Raw genomic sequence first — 17,540 nt, forward strand, 5'->3', positions numbered from 1 at the left:
AACAAGAACATGTCATGATTGGAGCAAGCGGTTTTGAAAAAGCGCTCCGCGCTATAATATCTTGCGTTCATGTCAACCAGACGAGTTCCGGACGGAACGTCCGGTTGCTGCACTGCCATCCTGCGCGATAATAAAACGGTTCTGCATCTCCGCCAGCGCGTCCTAAGCGAGCAGCCCTTATGTGACAAGAAAAAGCTTCGTCTGGAATTTTCCACGCCATATCTCTATTCCTAACACTTCTCTCTCGCCAGGCTCCTCTCCTCTCTAGCAGTACTAGAAAAGTGGAGTTCAAGACACTAAACAGAGAAACGCTGTTCTACAAGCGGAAACAGCATTTCGAGGCCAGCTTCGGAAGTGTGCAACATTTTATTCCGCGGCCAAGAGGACACGACTCTACCAAAACCAGTGAGGCGCTTCTCCAAGTTTCATACTGTTGCTTTTAGGCTTATTGGCGGTGACTCGTAAGGTCTTAGACATCACCGCACGCGCTTGAAATGTAGTGGCGCCTTGGACTAGGGGTGCCACCCAAGTTGCTCGAGCAACCTTCCTCGATTTAAAAAAAAGTTTTCTCTCTCTCTCTCTCGCTACCAAAGGAGAGCTGGCACTGCTTTGTCACTATCATTGCTATGTGTTTCCAGTAAAAAACAGAAATATTATGAATGTTGCCGAAGGGTGCTCTGAACGACACCCTTAACTGTCTCCACTGTACCGGTTGGGAATGTAAAGCAAATTTGGAGAGCAATAAACCCAGTGCTCGCCTTTGCAACGACTTTGCAAAACACCAGCCTAGAAGGAAGGAGAAAATTTTAAATCTTTGCAGCTCGCAATGGAAAACGAGAATCCACCGATGGATCCGGGGCCGCCCTACGAGGAATACATCTCAGATGACGCCTCTGTGAGATTGCTCAACGACGTAGAAGCAATGTCACCTGGACCCCCGTCGCAATCGGCACGGAAGCCGTGCCGTAGCCGCTGCAGTCCGATGCTGTTCGTGAAGATCATTTTTCCGACTTTTCTCATTCTTATGTTTGCCACATTGACCGTCCACTTGCTTCACACCATTAAAAAGGTAAGTTCATTTTCAGGTGAGTCAACTCGCGCTCTGCTTTTGAAAGTCATATTTTTATTTTTAATGTATGAAGTAGTTTGAGGTGCAGCGAGGAAAAATCTCTAAAAATTTACCCTTACTAGAAATCAACTGCATAACTTCTTTGTAGAAGTATTCGTATTTCTACAACTACAAGAGATGCATTCATTTCTTAGGGAATTAGATTCAACAATTTTCCTCGAAATTGAGTCAAGAGCGTAACATCTTCTAAGAAAGGAACTCTGATCACCGCTTATAGGTGAATGACAGTACAGCCTAGCATTTAGGATCAGCATCCAAGTGACTGTCGCGGTTAACACAGCTTACATCCGGAATCAGCCAGTGGGAACGGCATTCTGTACTTCATTTTCTGGCCTTTTCAAGGTCATAAAGGCTCTGTTTTCAATTAATGTAGCGTCTATGTCATTAGCATGCGGCACTCTCTCGATGCAAACTAGTTGTTTAATAAAACTATTAAGTAATAAAACTGGTACTCTGTTTTCTACACGACATTATTCGCGAAACCATAGCGTACATATTCTGTATGCATTGCGGCGGATGCCATGTGTGTGTGTGTGTGTGTGTGTATGTATGTGTGTGTGTGTGGTTCTCGAGCTTTTGTGATCCTCGTTCACTGTGGCGAGAAATACCGGTGGGTCAGGCCATTTTTTATGCTGTGCGGGCCCGAATATTGGGTCCGCGAAGAAGCCAGAGAGAGATTTTATACTAAGGTCCTCCTCCTTAGACTTCGCAATAAAATCGGACCAACTGCTTTTTTACTTTACTCAGTACTCGAAGCCGTACAGCATAGATAATGTCTGTGACCTACGCCGCAGCGAACGTGTTAAAAAATATGAGGCACATCTAGCGTTTCGAGATATCGTAAAGCCTAGTGGAATTTTTCTATTTATTTTTGCTCGCTTTTTATTGCACAGAGAAATATTAAGGTAAATTTATTTAGTGCTTTCGAAAAGCATAACATAAAACACGGCCGCATGCTGCCGCAGGCATCCGAACAAACAACCTTCATATGTACACTATGATCCCCAAATGAATCCGATACAGCGACAGCTCTCTCGGCCTCCACTTAAGGCTTATCTTTTACCCCGAACCAAACCATACCGGAAAACGTTGAAGTTCGCGTTGTACCAATGCTGAGAAGTATAACATTGTTGAAAGGGTCGTAATGGGCCACGCTTCAACCTTCTATGCTTCCTGTGGTGTCTCGAGTAATGTAGTAGAGACCCGACATTATGTTATCGTAAGTTAGGGCCTGTATGCCCTTAACATAGCTGTACGTGGCCTGTGGGATACGCCGTACTAGATGGTTCAGTATTATATATGATGTGCGGTGTTGTTTAACAAGTACTTTCCCTTGTTTCAGGTTGAAGCTGATGCAAGTGTCGGTGAGTTGAGTTTGCTTAACACTGTAGTACGCATTGTTGCGAGCCCAGTCGTAATGCACATGAAATCGCAGAGACAATAGCGCTTAATTAATTCGTCTCGTGGTGATGTAATCGTTAAAAATAAAACGAAAGAAAGAGAAGATGGACACCGAAATGTTGCATGAAGTAACAATACAAAGAAAAGGTCTTCATTGTGTGCATTCGTCAAATGTGCGCATTAAATACAAGCAGAAAAGTAGCGCACATTCTGGGCCGGCTCATAGATGGCGATAGCCCCACTTGAGTCCCCGCCCGCTCCTTTGGCTGCGGCATCGACCGGCTGCCTTCTTCGCCGGCTTTTGTTCTTCCGGAAAGGAAGTGCGCTCGGGTTACCTGCCGCCGTCCATTGCTTAAAGTATGGAGTCCATCAGTAGCCTCCATTCGAGTTACAGATACGCGCGGCCTCAGATCCTGAGTTTGGCGATGTATGTTTCCGCTTCGTTCAGCAGCTGAAGCAGCTGTCGTCAAGCTCGCCACGACCCAGGCCCTCAGAATTACCCAATCTTTTTACAGCAAGTTCACGGCAATAGAAGCTTTCTTAAGGCTTGGGCTCGTAGCTTTCTTCGAATACAGCCCTTGAGCGGAGGAACCTAACTCACCAAGCAGGCCGAACATCTTGCATACCGTTACGGGTGCGAAAATATGCAATATGACCTCTAATAACATTCAGATATCTTGTCTGGTGTAGAAGAAGTTCATTGGTTCTCCAGGTTTATGCTTCCAGCAGGCGTTCGAGGTTGCGAAGTGTTAGCGTAGGTAGAGGAGTCTAAAATTTCTCCATGGTTTCCACATGATTCATAATAACAGCATGGAACCACTCTCGCACGGTCATCATACCGTACGAAATAGCTCTTCCGAAGGGCTACCTACGGACCTGAAAACTTCAACGCTTATCGTCGAGGATGGCTAATTAGGAAGATGCTGTTCGTGGCAGCAAGCTATCAATCTAAGAGGATGACAAACACTGAGGATCACAGCGAATCTACGTGTATGTCTTTCTTTGAAGTTACTATTGGTGGGGAAAGTAATCACTTCTGAAACGAAATCGATGGCTCTGATGCCTTGTCCCGTCTTTATCGATAAAGTTTTTATGAAGGATTGGGCTTTCGAGAAGGAGGCATAGTGGTCTGAAAATACCGTCACTTAGCTCTGGTTTTCTTTGAAGAAATTGGCGACCTTGAATATTGATTCACAGAACTATTAGTTTGTGGCCCAGGATTTGCTATCTGCATGCAAAACATTATCTCATAGACTGGCGTTTTTTAGTATTTCTTTTTCTTTGATGCTACATTTACAAACCATGCTGTACACAAAATTAACTTCATTTGATTTATTTTTTCCTCTTAAAGGCCCGGACGTATAATATAAGGAGCGAGCAAGGTCAAAATTTTTATGACTAGAACATATCAAAACAGGGAAAGAATAACTGGGTGAAAGAGAACAAAAACAAAAAAAACAGTATGTAACAGTTAAATGATATAGTGATGCTTATACAATGCTAAGTGGAATGAACGGGATGGAAACAAGAATAAAAAGCTGAAGACGCGCACGGTACTTCAAGACTGTTTATTTAAAGCTGATGAGGGTGCGACCAGCGTCGACCAAGGCAGGAGCCGAACTGGCCGCCCGAAGAAAGGAGGGAGCGGAGAAGCGTCCACGGGAGGGAGTGGCTTCCCCATAACAGGAGGAGGATGCGGTGGCGCACCGTGGGGGGGGGGGGGGGGGGGCATCTGGCGACAGCGCGCGAAGAGGGGGCAAGTGGCCGTTAGGACGGAACACTGCACTGGTAACACACACACAAAAGCAGTAAGGGGACACACACTTCCTTCCCCCTTAGAAAGTTGCCTGGTAGCGTGCAGGGGATCGGCGCTCACGCGTGGAGGCGCGCTGGCTTTGTGCGCTCGGGGGAGAAACACTTGTAGGCTGGCTGTTGTTCGCTGTGTCTCCTAGGTCTGTCCTGGGCGAAGTCTCTTCTTCCGGGGAGAGGTGCCAGGCTATGTGGGAAGATGGTGCACGCGTTTTCTCCGCTGCCGGACGGCTCTCAGACGGCGTCGTAAATCTACGCAGCTGGTTGAGGTGTCGGCGTGCTACTGTGTCATGTATGTTGACGAGCCAAGAGCGCAGGCCTATGCGTCTGACAATTGTAGCTTCCTCCCAGCGTGGCTTTTTGAGAAACTGTCGGACGAGGACGCGCTGCCCCTCATTAAGCGTACCGCAGCGCGGAATTCGTTTTTCTTCCCGGAACGTCTCTGCCTTTGGCTCGGGGAGGATGGCTGTGAGCGGGGTTCGCATTTCGCGCTCGAACATCTTTTTCGCTGGGGTCTGGCCTGTTGTGCTCTGAACCGTCGTGTGCTGCTTGAAGAGAAAGCGCGCAAGGCGGCGCTGCAGTGAGCCTGTCTGATCTCTTTCAAGGGCTCGTTTTAGCTCGGCCACGTAGCGCTCGTCTTGTCCGTTTGTCGCTGGGTGGTAGGGGGCCGGTGTAACTGATGAGATCCCGTTGTCGCGATAAAACTTGAGGATCTCCGCAGACACAAACGGTGTTCCCTTGTCAGATACTACCTTTCGTGGCAGGCCGAACGTAGCAAATAGTGATCGGAGGTTGTCAATGACTGCGGCTGAAGTCGTCTGCCCCATTTGCCTTATCTCAAGCCACTTTGTGTAGGCGTCTACGACCACAAGAAAAGTGCAGCCCTCAATGGGTCCCGCAAAATCAATGTGCAATGTGTGCCATGGTGTGTGTGGCTTTTCCCATTCTGGGACAGGAGCTTTCGGCGGGGCGCTTCGGCTGCTCTGGCAAGGCTTGCATTCTCGCACCACTGTATCGATGTCGTTGTCAATGCCAGGCCACCACATGTAGCTTCTGGCGCACTTTTTCATTGCAACGATGCCCCGATGTCCAGCGTGGATGAGAGACATAGCTTGTGCGCGTAGTTCTCTCGGAATCACAACTCGGGGCCCAAATATGATGCAGCCGCGATGAGTGCTCAACTCAGTAGCTCGCCTGCGGTAAGCGTCGAAGTTGTCCCCTTTGAGTTTGTGCACGTCGCCTTGTTCAACAGCTGTGTAAACTAGCCGGAGAGCTGCGCACTTCTGCGTAGATGCTGCAACTGTGGCTGCTGTAAGCGGAGGTTCTGGCAGTGCTTCGAACATCAGAACGTCTCCTGGTGGAAATGGTTCGTCAACAGTTGCGTCTAGCGGCAGGCGGCTCAGCGCATCGGCGTTTTGATGTTTATTCCCATTGCGGTAGACCAGATCGTAGTCGTACGCTGAGAGTTTGATGCACCAACGTGTCATTCGCGGAGACAAAGTTGGTGGCATAGGCTTTTGTGGTCCGAGAATGCCCAATAGCGGTCGGCGATCGGTTATAAAGGTCACCTTTCGGCCGGCAATGTACTGGTGAAAATGTGTCGCCGCGTAGACGATGGCTAGCCCTTCTTTGTCAAGTTGCGCGTAGTTGCGTTCTGCTTGCGACAACGTACGTGAGGCGAAGGCGATGGGGGCCTCTCTTCCTTGGTCGTCAGTTTGCGACAGAACCGCGCCGACTCCGTACGGAGATGCGTCGCAAGCCAAAAGCAGAGGCTTCCTTTCGTCGTAGTGGCGGAGGACTGCACATCTTCGAATCAGGTCTTTCAGGGCATCGAATGACTGCTGATGAGGGTGCGACCAGCGTCGACCGAGGCAGGAGCCCAACTGGCCGCCCGAAGAAAGGAGGGAGCGGAGAAGCGTCCACGGGAGGGAGTGGCTTCCCCATAACAGGAGGAGGATGCGGGGGCGCACCGTGGGGGTACGCAGGCTAGAAGGTTTTCCTAGTGTCGCGACCGGGCCGGCGCAGCTGAAATAACTTGCTATGCTCAAGGCATATGGCGCTGCCGCCCGCTGGCGTGCGGGCGGGCTCAAGAAGCCTCTATGGGTAGTGCTCGCTGGTTCAGCCGGTTGATCGTGTGTGGGTTGCTATCACTGCTTTGACAAGGCGTTAAAGTGTTAAATACGGTGCAAACACTGGCATAGGTTCTCTTCTCATTTAGATTCGACATGGACTAGCTGTAACACCGACAGTGTGGCGCGGCAGGAGCAAATGCAAGCGTCACGTCGGGCCTCACCTACTGCGCCGTAAAGACGCGTAAAAACGCATTTTGTACATGATACCGAAATGAGAAAAGGAAGCGGCACAAATTGCAGGGTGGAACGTCTTTATTACACAAGGTTCCATGAAAACAATGTACTAATGCCTTTTTTTGTGCGAAGTGCCCTGTGCGAGGCTACTGACAGCGCCTCATTTTCAGCCACTTTTTTCTTTTCTCGCTGCGCGCCGCGCTCTTTGTTTACCGACTTTACAAGGAAATGCATCCTAGTCAAGGTGTAAAACTTGACCACTTCTGTCGTAATTCGACGTCCATGCTCCGCGCAGCCCACACCTTAAAGCTCACGTCACTGAAGAAAATGCAGAAAGCTGACCATGCTATCTGCGTGTAGCTCATTGCGGCTGAAAAACACCGTAAATGCGTCCTCAAGCTTAGCTATGTGCTGTTCAATTGGCCTTGATGGATAAACTAAGCCTCCATGGTCAAAATTTCGAGTAAGTGAGGCATTGTTGTTTGACTCGGCTTGCAAAGGCGAAGTGCTGAAACAAGTTGCACATTCGGGGCAAGGAAATCTTTTAAGGATTTTTCTTACAACATACCCAGCTACATAAAAAATTAGTCTGCTGTCACTTTTTTTGTCTACAAAGCCCTGAGAGTGGGCAAGGCAACAGCGGCGGCGACACGATGTTAAAGCGTTGTTTCTTCATTGTGCAGATCCTTGGATGTGTCGTCGAACCAGTATCGTGGAACTGTGCGCCGAGTGATGTCATATGCGCGCGCTTCCCCTACGAGTCATCGTTCTACAAGCAGCGCGCGTGGACCTTCGCCCGTGCATCGCCCGACTGCCCTATCGCTGTGTGCGATGGTTATGGCTTGCCAGGGGGATCAGCGGCCTGGCTCCTGCGTGTTCCATGGAACTTTGGCACTTGTGAGCGCACAATTGACATCAGCAGCACTACGACGTCACCGGTCAAGGGTATAAGAACGCCATCTCAGGCTTCGATCGTCAGTGGGCAAGGCAACAGCGGCGGCGACACGATGTTAAAGCGTTGTTTCTTCATTGTGCAGATCCTTGGATGTGTCGTCGAACCAGTATCGTGGAACTGTGCGCCGAGTGATGTCATATGCGCGCGCTTCCCCTACGAGTCATCGTTCTACAAGCAGCGCGCGTGGACCTTCGCCCGTGCATCGCCCGACTGCCCTATCGCTGTGTGCGATGGTTATGGCTTGCCAGGGGGATCAGCGGCCTGGCTCCTGCGTGTTCCATGGAACTTTGGCACTTGTGAGCGCACAATTGACATCAGCAGCACTACGACGTCACCGGTCAAGGGTATAAGAACGCCATCTCAGGCTTCGATCGTCAGTGGGCAAGGCAACAGCGGCGGCGACACGATGTTAAAGCGTTGTTTCTTCATTGTGCAGATCCTTGGATGTGTCGTCGAACCAGTATCGTGGAACTGTGCGCCGAGTGATGTCATATGCGCGCGCTTCCCCTACGAGTCATCGTTCTACAAGCAGCGCGCGTGGACCTTCGCCCGTGCATCGCCCGACTGCCCTATCGCTGTGTGCGATAGTTATGGCTTGCCAGGGGGATCAGCGGCCTGGCTCCTGCGTGTTCCATGGAACTTTGGCACTTGTGAGCGCACAATTGACATCAGCAGCACTACGACGTCACCGGTCAAGGGTATAAGAACGCCATCTGAGGCTTCGATCGTCAGTGGGCAAGGCAACAGCGGCGGCGACACGATGTTAAAGCGTTGTTTCTTCATTGTGCAGGTATGTTACCTTGAGAATTCCCGATGCTTGAAATCAGACAATCGATTGTTGCTGCTGTTCCTTTGCCCACAACCCGCGGCTGATTTGTGTTCAAATGTCTTGCACTGTATCAGTCGCCTTTTGTTGAGTGGTGACGTGGAGCTCAATCCAGGCCCCCCTAAACAGGACCCCTCAAAAAAGCCCGGTAACTCATCGAAATTCAATGATCCTAATGACAATCTTTCTGTGCGCTCTACGCGCTCTGCAAATGCCACTCAACATTCGGCTCCTGGCTTAAGTTCGCCCGAAACTGCTAATATTGTCACCATGCTTGCGGAAGTTATTGAACGCCAAAAGCAAATGGCCGAAGACCTTAGCAATATTAAGACATTCCAAGCTTCCGTGAACTCACGTTTTGATGTGCTTGAAACCCGTTTGGTTGCTCTTGAGTCGTCTCCGTCAAATCAGATGGCTAGCGCCACTGATTCCGACGATTTGCGCTCTATCATTGAAACATTATCTGGAACTGTGGCTCGGCTGGTTGCAAAAAATGATGAACTTGATAACCGCTCACGTCGCAACAACATCATCATACACGGCTTAGACGAAAACTCGGATGAAAATGAGAGTACTTTGCTAGATATGGTTGCCCCGATATTCTCCGATAAACTGCAAATTACGCCCCCCCACATTGAGCGATGCCACAGAATCGGTCGAAAGCGAGAAGGGCATCCACGCCCAGTCATTCTTAAGTTGCTGGATTTCCGCGAAAAGTTGTTGGTGATGAAAAATGTCTCGAAACTTAAAGAGTCTGATTACTACATTAGTGAAGATTTTTCCGCCAACGTCCGTGCTATTAGAAAGGGAATTTGGGATGCTTCAGCAGTTTTCCGAAGCCAGGGTTCTGTGGTCAAGCTACGCTATGATCACGCTTTTATTGACAGAGTTCGCTACATTTGGGACGACGTGTCGAATGCTCTTATCAGAGACCCGAGGTTTTCCATTAATCGCATTTGCCGATCATCATCTCGCGATGCCTCTCCTACAGATCAATTTTCTCAGTCACCACGTTCCGCTTCCCCTCATTGACTGCCACATAATTCCGATTGTAACCTTTCAGTTTTGAACTTAAATGCCAGAAGCATAACTAACAAGTTCGCAGACTTCCTATCTTTAATTACTGCACACTCACCTCATGTAGTTGGTATCACAGAAACTTGGTTGCATGACGACATATTAGACTGTGAATTCACGCCTCCTGGCTACGTTGCGGTTCGCACAGACCGACGTCACACTAAAGGTGGTGGCGTTGCGTTGCTTTTTCGGTCTGATCTCAAGTTTTCAATAATGTCACCGCCAGGTGACATAGAATCAGTCTGGTGTAAACTTTATCTAAATAAAACACATGTAGTAATAGGCGTATTCTACCGTCCGCCTAATTCCTCTGTAAATGAAGTTCAATCTCTTATGCAGTATATTAACGAGCAGCATTTCAATGCGGGCAACCTTATTTGCATGGGTGACTTTAATGCCCCCGGCATCCACTGGCCTACTTTAAAGCTGGTAAAAGAAACCCCCATAAATAGAGAACTACTTTCCTTTTCCCTTTCATTTGACCTTATTCAGATTACCAATCAACCTACAAGATGCGACGCTCTGTTAGATTTGATTTTCGTTAGTTCTAACATTGTCAGAAAGGGCTACGAATGTGATGTCATTGAAGGAATTTCCGACCATAAGGCCGTTCTTGCCTCCTTAAATTTTTCTATTACTAAACAGAATTACGTTTTTTCCACATTTCCCGATTTTAATCACGCTGATGACGTTTCAGTAATTGACACCCTAGCTGATGGATTTGAAGAATTCGTTGCACTGAGTTCTACATGTGATGTCAACACATTGGTGAGCTATTTTGAATCCTTAGTTACAAAATGTATTCAGTGTTTTATTCCTCAGAAAACAAAGAAGAATAATACGAAAATTCCCTGGATGACACGAGATATACTTCATCTTACACGGCGTGTACATAGACTTAGGCGTACGAAGCGCTTAGGCAATCAGGCAGCCACGACACGTTTCATCAAAGCGAAAGAAGAGCTTCGATTGAAAATGAACTCCGCTAAGAATTTTTTTTTCCGAGTACAGATACAGGATCTACTAAAGACTAACCCGCGTAAATTTTGGTCATCTGTTTTTCCACGGGATACGACAGCTACTACAATGAGGGTTAACATTGAATCGACTAACGATTCATTTCATATATCCAATGCATTTAATGAGTACTTCCACTCTGTATTTTCTCGTGACAATAACGTCATCCAACCAGTCACCATTGCTCGTAGTGCCGTGCCAATCAATGATATTAATATCAGTGAAGAAGGTGTTCTGAACCTAATTTTGAAACTTGACACTAAGAAATCTGCTGGACCTGATGGTATCCCGAACTTGTTTTTGGTACGCTACTCATTATGGACCTGTCGCTACCTAGCTGTCATATTTCGAGAGTCTCTTGCTTCCTGTACAGTTCCTTCATCCTGGAAAATGGCCCAAGTCGTCCCTCTATTCAAAAGTGGTGACAAGCAAACTATATGCAATTATAGACCAATCTCTTTAACCTCTCATGCATGTAAAATTTTAGAGCACATTATTTACAAACGCATCATGGAATACCTCGAATCACATAATTTATTAACAAATGTTCAGCATGGCTTCAGACGCGGTTTCAGCACTTTGACACAACTTAACGAATTTACTCACGACATTTGCAGTAACCTTGATGCAGGCAATCAGATAGACGCAATATTCATTGATTTTTCGAAGGCATTCGATACAGTGATTCACTCAAAACTTATGTATAAACTTGACATGACCCTCAATAACCCCCGCCTTCTCAATTGGATTTCAAGTTTTCTTTCCAACCGTTCTCAATTTGTGTCCTTCAACCGAACTAATTCTAGGGTGGCAGACGTGCCCTCAGGAGTTCCACAGGGTTCTGTATTGGGCCCATTGCTTTTTTTGATTTTTATAAATGACTTACCTTGTAACATCACCTGTAACCTACGTTTGTATGCTGATGACTGCGTGTTGTATCACAAAATTTCCTGCCTTGATGATCACTTATACCTTCAGAAATCATTTTCAGAATTTAGCTCTTGGTGTGCTACATGGCAAATGACTATTAACATCCGCAAAACCATTGTTATGACTTTCACTAATAGAACGACACCTTCCGTGTTTACTTACACAATTAGCAATACCCCCATCCAGAGTGTGAGTCAATACAAATACCTTGGTCTTATTTTCACACCCAGTATGTCATGGTCCAAACATATAGATTTCATAACCTCAAAGGCACTTAAAAAGTTAGGATACCTCCGTCGCACAATAAAAGCTGCTCCTAGAGATACGAAACTACTGATGTTTAAATCGCTAATCCGTCCACTACTTGAATACGCCTCCCCTGTATGGAACCCGCACAAACAACGCGAAATTAACCAAATCGAGGCAGTGCAGAAGAAAGCCGTTCGTTTCATATGTCACAGGTTTGGTAGAGATTTTTCGCCTTCCACAGCACTTTCATCACTGGGCCTGCAACCACTCTCATCTCGACGAAGGACTGAGTCTTTAAAATTTTTGTATTGCATTATTAACTCTTTCTGCCGGACATCTGCAAATGATTACCTAACCCCTGCTATACCATCTAAAACTAGAAGTCACCACAGCCTAAACATCACGCCTTATTTTGCCCGCACGGACACCTTTAAATAGTTTTTTTCCGCGTGCAATCGAATATTGGAATTGTTTACCCGGTTCTACTCGCTCTCTTCCTTTAGAGCTGTTTTTAGCGGCTATTGAATAGTTTTTTTCGTTTTTCTTGTTTTCACTCATACTGTTTCGGATGTTTGCCATTGTTGTGCTCCATGTTTTCCTAAACTGTTGTTCACACCCACCCCTGCAATAGCCCAATAGGGCTGCAGTATGTATAAATAAATAAATAAATAAATAAATGTTCGCTCAGGCTACTGTGCTCCTCGAGCAGCTCTGCAGCAGAAGCCAAGTTTCCGCCATCCAGTAAATTATCGACAAGTTCAGTTATTCATTCATTTTTTTCTTTGGGAACATCAGATGGTTGCAAGAGGGCAGTCACGACTTCTGCAGGTACGTTTGCGCCTTTTGGAGGCTTTGCGAGGCTGTAGAAAAAAAGGTTGTTGATAATTATCAAAAACTGCCCCACAGTTGGATGATCATTGCAACCGAAGCACTGGCGCACAATCCCAAATACATTCTCCATCCTGTCTTGGCTTAGGTTCGCAGTCAACAAGTACTTGTATTGCAGCGACGTGGTGAGGTATTTTACAAACGACAGTGTGCTTTGCAGCGTTACACGCAGCCCAAGGGCAGTTCCTGCACTTAAAAAGCCGCCACCATACTGTGCAGCATGTTCCTCCCATTCCTTGAGAAAAACAATGAACTCATTCAAAAACTGTGCACTTCTTGAATCAGCACGAAGGCCTTTTGATGGGATTCTAGATGACATTATAAAAATTAGTCTTTCCATTAGTTTTACAAACCGTTCTGTCGGTTCGATGTTTCTGACGTTGTCCCTTTGCAAATGGTCCCGGTAAAAGAAAAAAACTCTTTAGTACCTCCTGACTGAACAGCTGAAATGCAAGGTTTACTCGCATTTTTTCGAATGCGTTTGGATGCACATGTGATTGGGTGATGTGTGGCATCACCTTCAATGTCACAAATCGCCCGCGCGCACTTGCCAACTGGCTGGGCGAACGGCGCGGCTTGCATAGCGCGCTAAAAGCCGCACGCCTGGCAGCTGCAGCGCCACCTACGCTGTGCATCCAAAGCGGTTTCACAGGGGCCCCTTGAAACGGCGGCCGTTCACGACACTAGGGAAACCTTCTAACCTCTGTAGTGGGGGGGGGGGGGGGGGGGCATCTGGCGACAGCGCGCGATGAGGGGGCAAGTGGCCGTTAGGACGGAACACTGCACTGGTAGGGACACAACACATATACATGCAACACTCAATCAATACAAGAAAAATATACAGTGCAAAAGGCATGACATCAAAAAGAAACTTTACAACAAACACCTGTTCAAAGTGCCGAGGTGAATATAGCGGAAACGTATTGCCCTCATGAAGAAGGGTCGCTTAGTTTCTCCCGAAATGATTTGCGGATAGTGCATGAAGCGATGTGATTTGGTAGGCCATTCCATAGTGTTGTCGCGTCTGAAAAAAAATGAACACTTTAGTGCTAAATTGTGACAGTTGATGCGCGCAATGCGTGGCTTGGGCGGCTTGGTCGGCTTGGTCGTGGCTTGGGCGGCTAGACGCCCTCAGTGGGAAGGGGGGGGGGGGGGGGGTCACATTTAACGTTCTTTTGCTTGAGGGGTCAGATCTGACGACCGACTGCACTGTGAGAGTTTCTAACTTTTTTACTTCACTGAATTCCAGCATTTATTATTAGTATGCGCTCAACACGAGCTAAGATCCTCAAAAAACATTTGGCACGTCGTTTGATCAGTCGAAGAAAGGCCGTATACTTCTCGAAAATAAGCATCAGACAGCCCTTTACACGACTTCAAAAGATCGCCTTAAATTGCTTATCAATTTTATGGCTTTAGAGCGTTACCTAAGAAAGCAATTGTTAATCTGTGATTGAAAACTTTAATAAAAATACACGAGATATACAAGTGCCATAATGCACAAATTGTAAGCAGCAATCTCATACAATTCGTGACAACATAAAAAAGGAGTAATTAATTTAAAAGTGGTCTTTATACAGCGCACCTGAACCCACAACTAAAGGTTTTAAGTTCTATTTGCTAAAGGTGGCTAAAACAACTCTTCCAACTATCTCTCAACCTGCCGGTGCCTTTCTAAAAGATGGAAAATAGTGCGAAATTTGTATACCTTCTTTTCCTTAGAATGAGAGTGTCTTTATTCATCGCATAGGGATTAGAAAATGCGCGCCCAATAAACTCTCGTTTCTATCAAACAATACATGCAGGTTACAGTTAAAGGAAAGACGAAGGTGCAAATTCCACAGTCTAAAAAAGCAGAAGTGGCATAGAGGAAAAGCGAGAACTGCAACAGTTACTCGGGCACAAAATATGCGTTTGATAATGTAAATTGTTAGCTTCTAGCATGAAATGAGAGCTCCAGGCTCTACACAATGAAGGTAACAGAAATCTTTGTGAGTATTGAACTGCACCGAGAAAGTGCAGGGTGGCGGGTCCTGGCTCCCCGTAAACTGCCCGCATGAAAACAACTCATGGTTTGTATACACCGCGAGGCGGGTTTTGTATTTTTACGCTTGAAACAGATTAAAATGGCGTCATTGTTGTCTAGTTTAGACGTGAACCTTGTTAGCTGCGTTGATTTGAAAGAGCTGGAAAGGGAGAATGCATGACACCGGCTTGAGTACTATTGCGCTGTTCACCGCATCACAATTAAACTTGTTTACAGCACTTCCCGAAGCATCCAACTTGACTCTGATAGCCGTGGAGGCAGGTTCTTTCAGTGTGACCTGGGAGAAACCGGAGGGCTATTTTGACAACTACTGGATCGAGGTCACCAGCCGCCAGGGTCTAGAAAGCTCTGTGCGCCATTCCGTCGGTTCCTGCTACAGCGGCAGAATCCTGGCCCCGGACGAAACTCACGTCGCATGCGACCAACTCGAAGCTTGCACCACTGTGAACTTTACTATTGGGACTCACCTCGATGCGAAACCATTGCGTACATCCACGGGAGCCGTTCTCCGAGACATCTTCATTCTTGGGAAAGGTAAAATTCACTTGTGGCACCGCTATCGCGTCTAGTTATTTAGTTTCTTGACTTAATATCGAAGCAAATCTTTTAGAACTCTAAAAGCGGCTGAGATCAAAGCGTAAAGCCGGTATTCAGTTTAACTAGTAATTTAAATATTTAAATGGAAATAAATACTTTCAGAGAAGATCAAATTTTTTCCTCCAGGCTTAATTCCTACTAGCCTATAACATTAATACTAAGGTAGTAGAAGCGTGCGTTGAAGGCAGAGAGATCCGAAACTTGACAGGTGCCGTACAAAACATTTTGTGCAATTTGCGCCAGTGCAGCCATGACCAGATCGTCTGTCAGCCAGTCCAGGGCCGGGCAGGCGGCCACGTTGATTAGCGGGGTTGTGAGACATAAGGCATATACTAATAATGTACGGCGCCAATTTTCCTCCCCTGCTGTAACTATGTAGGTCCCATCAAGGATGAGCAAATAATTGCGACGACCAGGCTGCACACGTAAAAGTTCCTATTTTCATGGTCAGACTGTTAGATATTAAGAACGCTATAATTAACAATTTAGAAAATAAGCTTCTTTTCTGTTGAAATAGTTCTTGATCTGTGCGAAGCTTTCGATTCTGTTTAACATACGATACTACTCCATAAATTAAAGACTTACGGGATCAGTGGAGTGGCAAATTCACTTTTAGAGAGTTATCTAACTGCACGGATCCAGTATACTCGATGTAAAATCCAGTTTTGGTACGACAAAATTTAGTCTCCCTCAGGGTTTCATTTTGGGACCACTTTTATTTGGCCCCTATATTAACGACATTGTAAACATTCGTTTAACTCCTAATATCAAGATGTATGCCGATGATACTAATGTCTTTTTTTCTGGCTCCAGTCTCCAAGTACTTCAACACCAATGCAATGCCTGGCATGAGGAGTTACTGGCTTGGCTCTGTGTTAATCAACCTCAGTTAAACGTAAACAAAACAAAGTTTATGCTTTTCCATCCAAAAAACAAACCATTAGATCATTACATCAAATTATTTTTTAACGACTTTAACATCGAGCAAATCCATAGTTGCCGTTTCCCTAGTGTGTTTTTTCGCCTCCATTTGGGTTGAGCTGATCATATAAACTACATTAGACTGAAAGTGGCCAGATCTATTTATGTTATGTACCGTGTTAGACATCTCCTACCACTACAAGGTAAACAACAATTATATTTTGCCCTTGTTCATTCTAGCCTAGTGTATTGCAACCTAGTGTGGGGTACTACAACAAAACTGATTCATACAAATTGCTTTCACTCCAGAAAAGAGCTCTACCTTTAATAAGTTCAAGTTCATCTGTTGAAGCAAATCTCTTCGAAACATTTTATGTTCGCAATTTCTTTTATTGATAAAATTTTAGTCTGTTCACATTTTTTATAAAGTCGAGCATGACTTTACTTCTTTTTTCAATACTTACAATTGAAGAAACGTTGCATATGGTGTACGTTCCCTTGCCCTATCTACTGCAAGACCCAGATCAAATTATGGTAAACAAACAACAGATTATCAAATTATAACATTGCATAATGCTTACCAGTCTCTTGTTCAGATTGCTTTAGAAATGTATACCGGGTGTTTTTTTTTAGAAGGTCCAAAATTTAAAAAAAAAGGTAAATTGCTTTAGATTTATTTTAGCACTGGGGCTATACTGGAGGCTACGGCGGGCGCCAGGCAAGAGGAAAACTGCTTTAATTAGTTCGCTGATTAACTAAATATGTTAATTAACTTTTGTAATTTTTGTTTTAGGGGATATGTTGTATTCGCAGAATTGGAGATCGTCCTCTAAACAGTCCAACCGAGAAAAAACAATTTGAATTAAAAATTTTTCACGCACGTTACGAGGCGCGAAAAAATCACCCTGGTAGGCATCTTCACACCGTAACGCAGCGGCGGGAGCGCCTCTGACGTAGTTCACTCCGCCCTGCGCTTTGCGTCACGCGTCCCGGACTGGCGGCCTGCGCTATCGCTGCTTATCTTGCTTAGCTCCGCGGCCTCACGGAATGCCGCGCTGGAACAAAAACGCATGGACACAAAGTGCAGGGCGGAGCGAGCGCTCACAGACGCTGTGTTACAGTGTGAAGCTGCCTACCAGGGTGACTTTTTCTCGGTTCGTTACGCGCGCAAAAAATTTTTTCATGAAAATCTTTTTTCTTGGCTGGACTGTTTGGAAGACGATCTCCAACTCTGCTAATACAACATATCTTCTGAAATAACAATTATAAAAGTTAATTAACGTAATCAGTTCATCAGCGAACTAATTCAAGTAGTTTTCCTCTTACTTGGTGTCCGCCGTAGCCCTCAGTATAGCCCCAGGGTGAAAATAAATCTAAAGGAATTTACC

General features: G+C 46.0%; 1 protein-coding gene across 1 annotated transcript; it reads left to right on the forward strand.

Annotated features, from left to right (window-relative positions):
• Window positions 1-289: 289 nt before the first annotated feature.
• On the forward strand, window positions 290-16,124 carry LOC149328793 (uncharacterized). The gene is made up of 5 exons (XM_089559092.1): window positions 290-405; window positions 821-1,069; window positions 2,472-2,493; window positions 14,851-15,168; window positions 16,045-16,124. Exons 2-5 carry the CDS (start codon window positions 827-829, stop codon window positions 16,122-16,124), a joined length of 663 nt encoding a protein of 220 aa, XP_089415218.1. The 5' UTR covers window positions 290-405; window positions 821-826.
• The last annotated feature ends 1,416 nt before the right edge of the window (window positions 16,125-17,540 follow it).

This window comes from Amblyomma mixtum, chromosome 9 (assembly GCF_055824585.1).
Source record: "Amblyomma mixtum isolate Tamu chromosome 9, ASM5582458v1, whole genome shotgun sequence".
In the NCBI taxonomy this organism is placed as follows: domain Eukaryota; kingdom Metazoa; phylum Arthropoda; class Arachnida; order Ixodida; family Ixodidae; genus Amblyomma; species Amblyomma mixtum.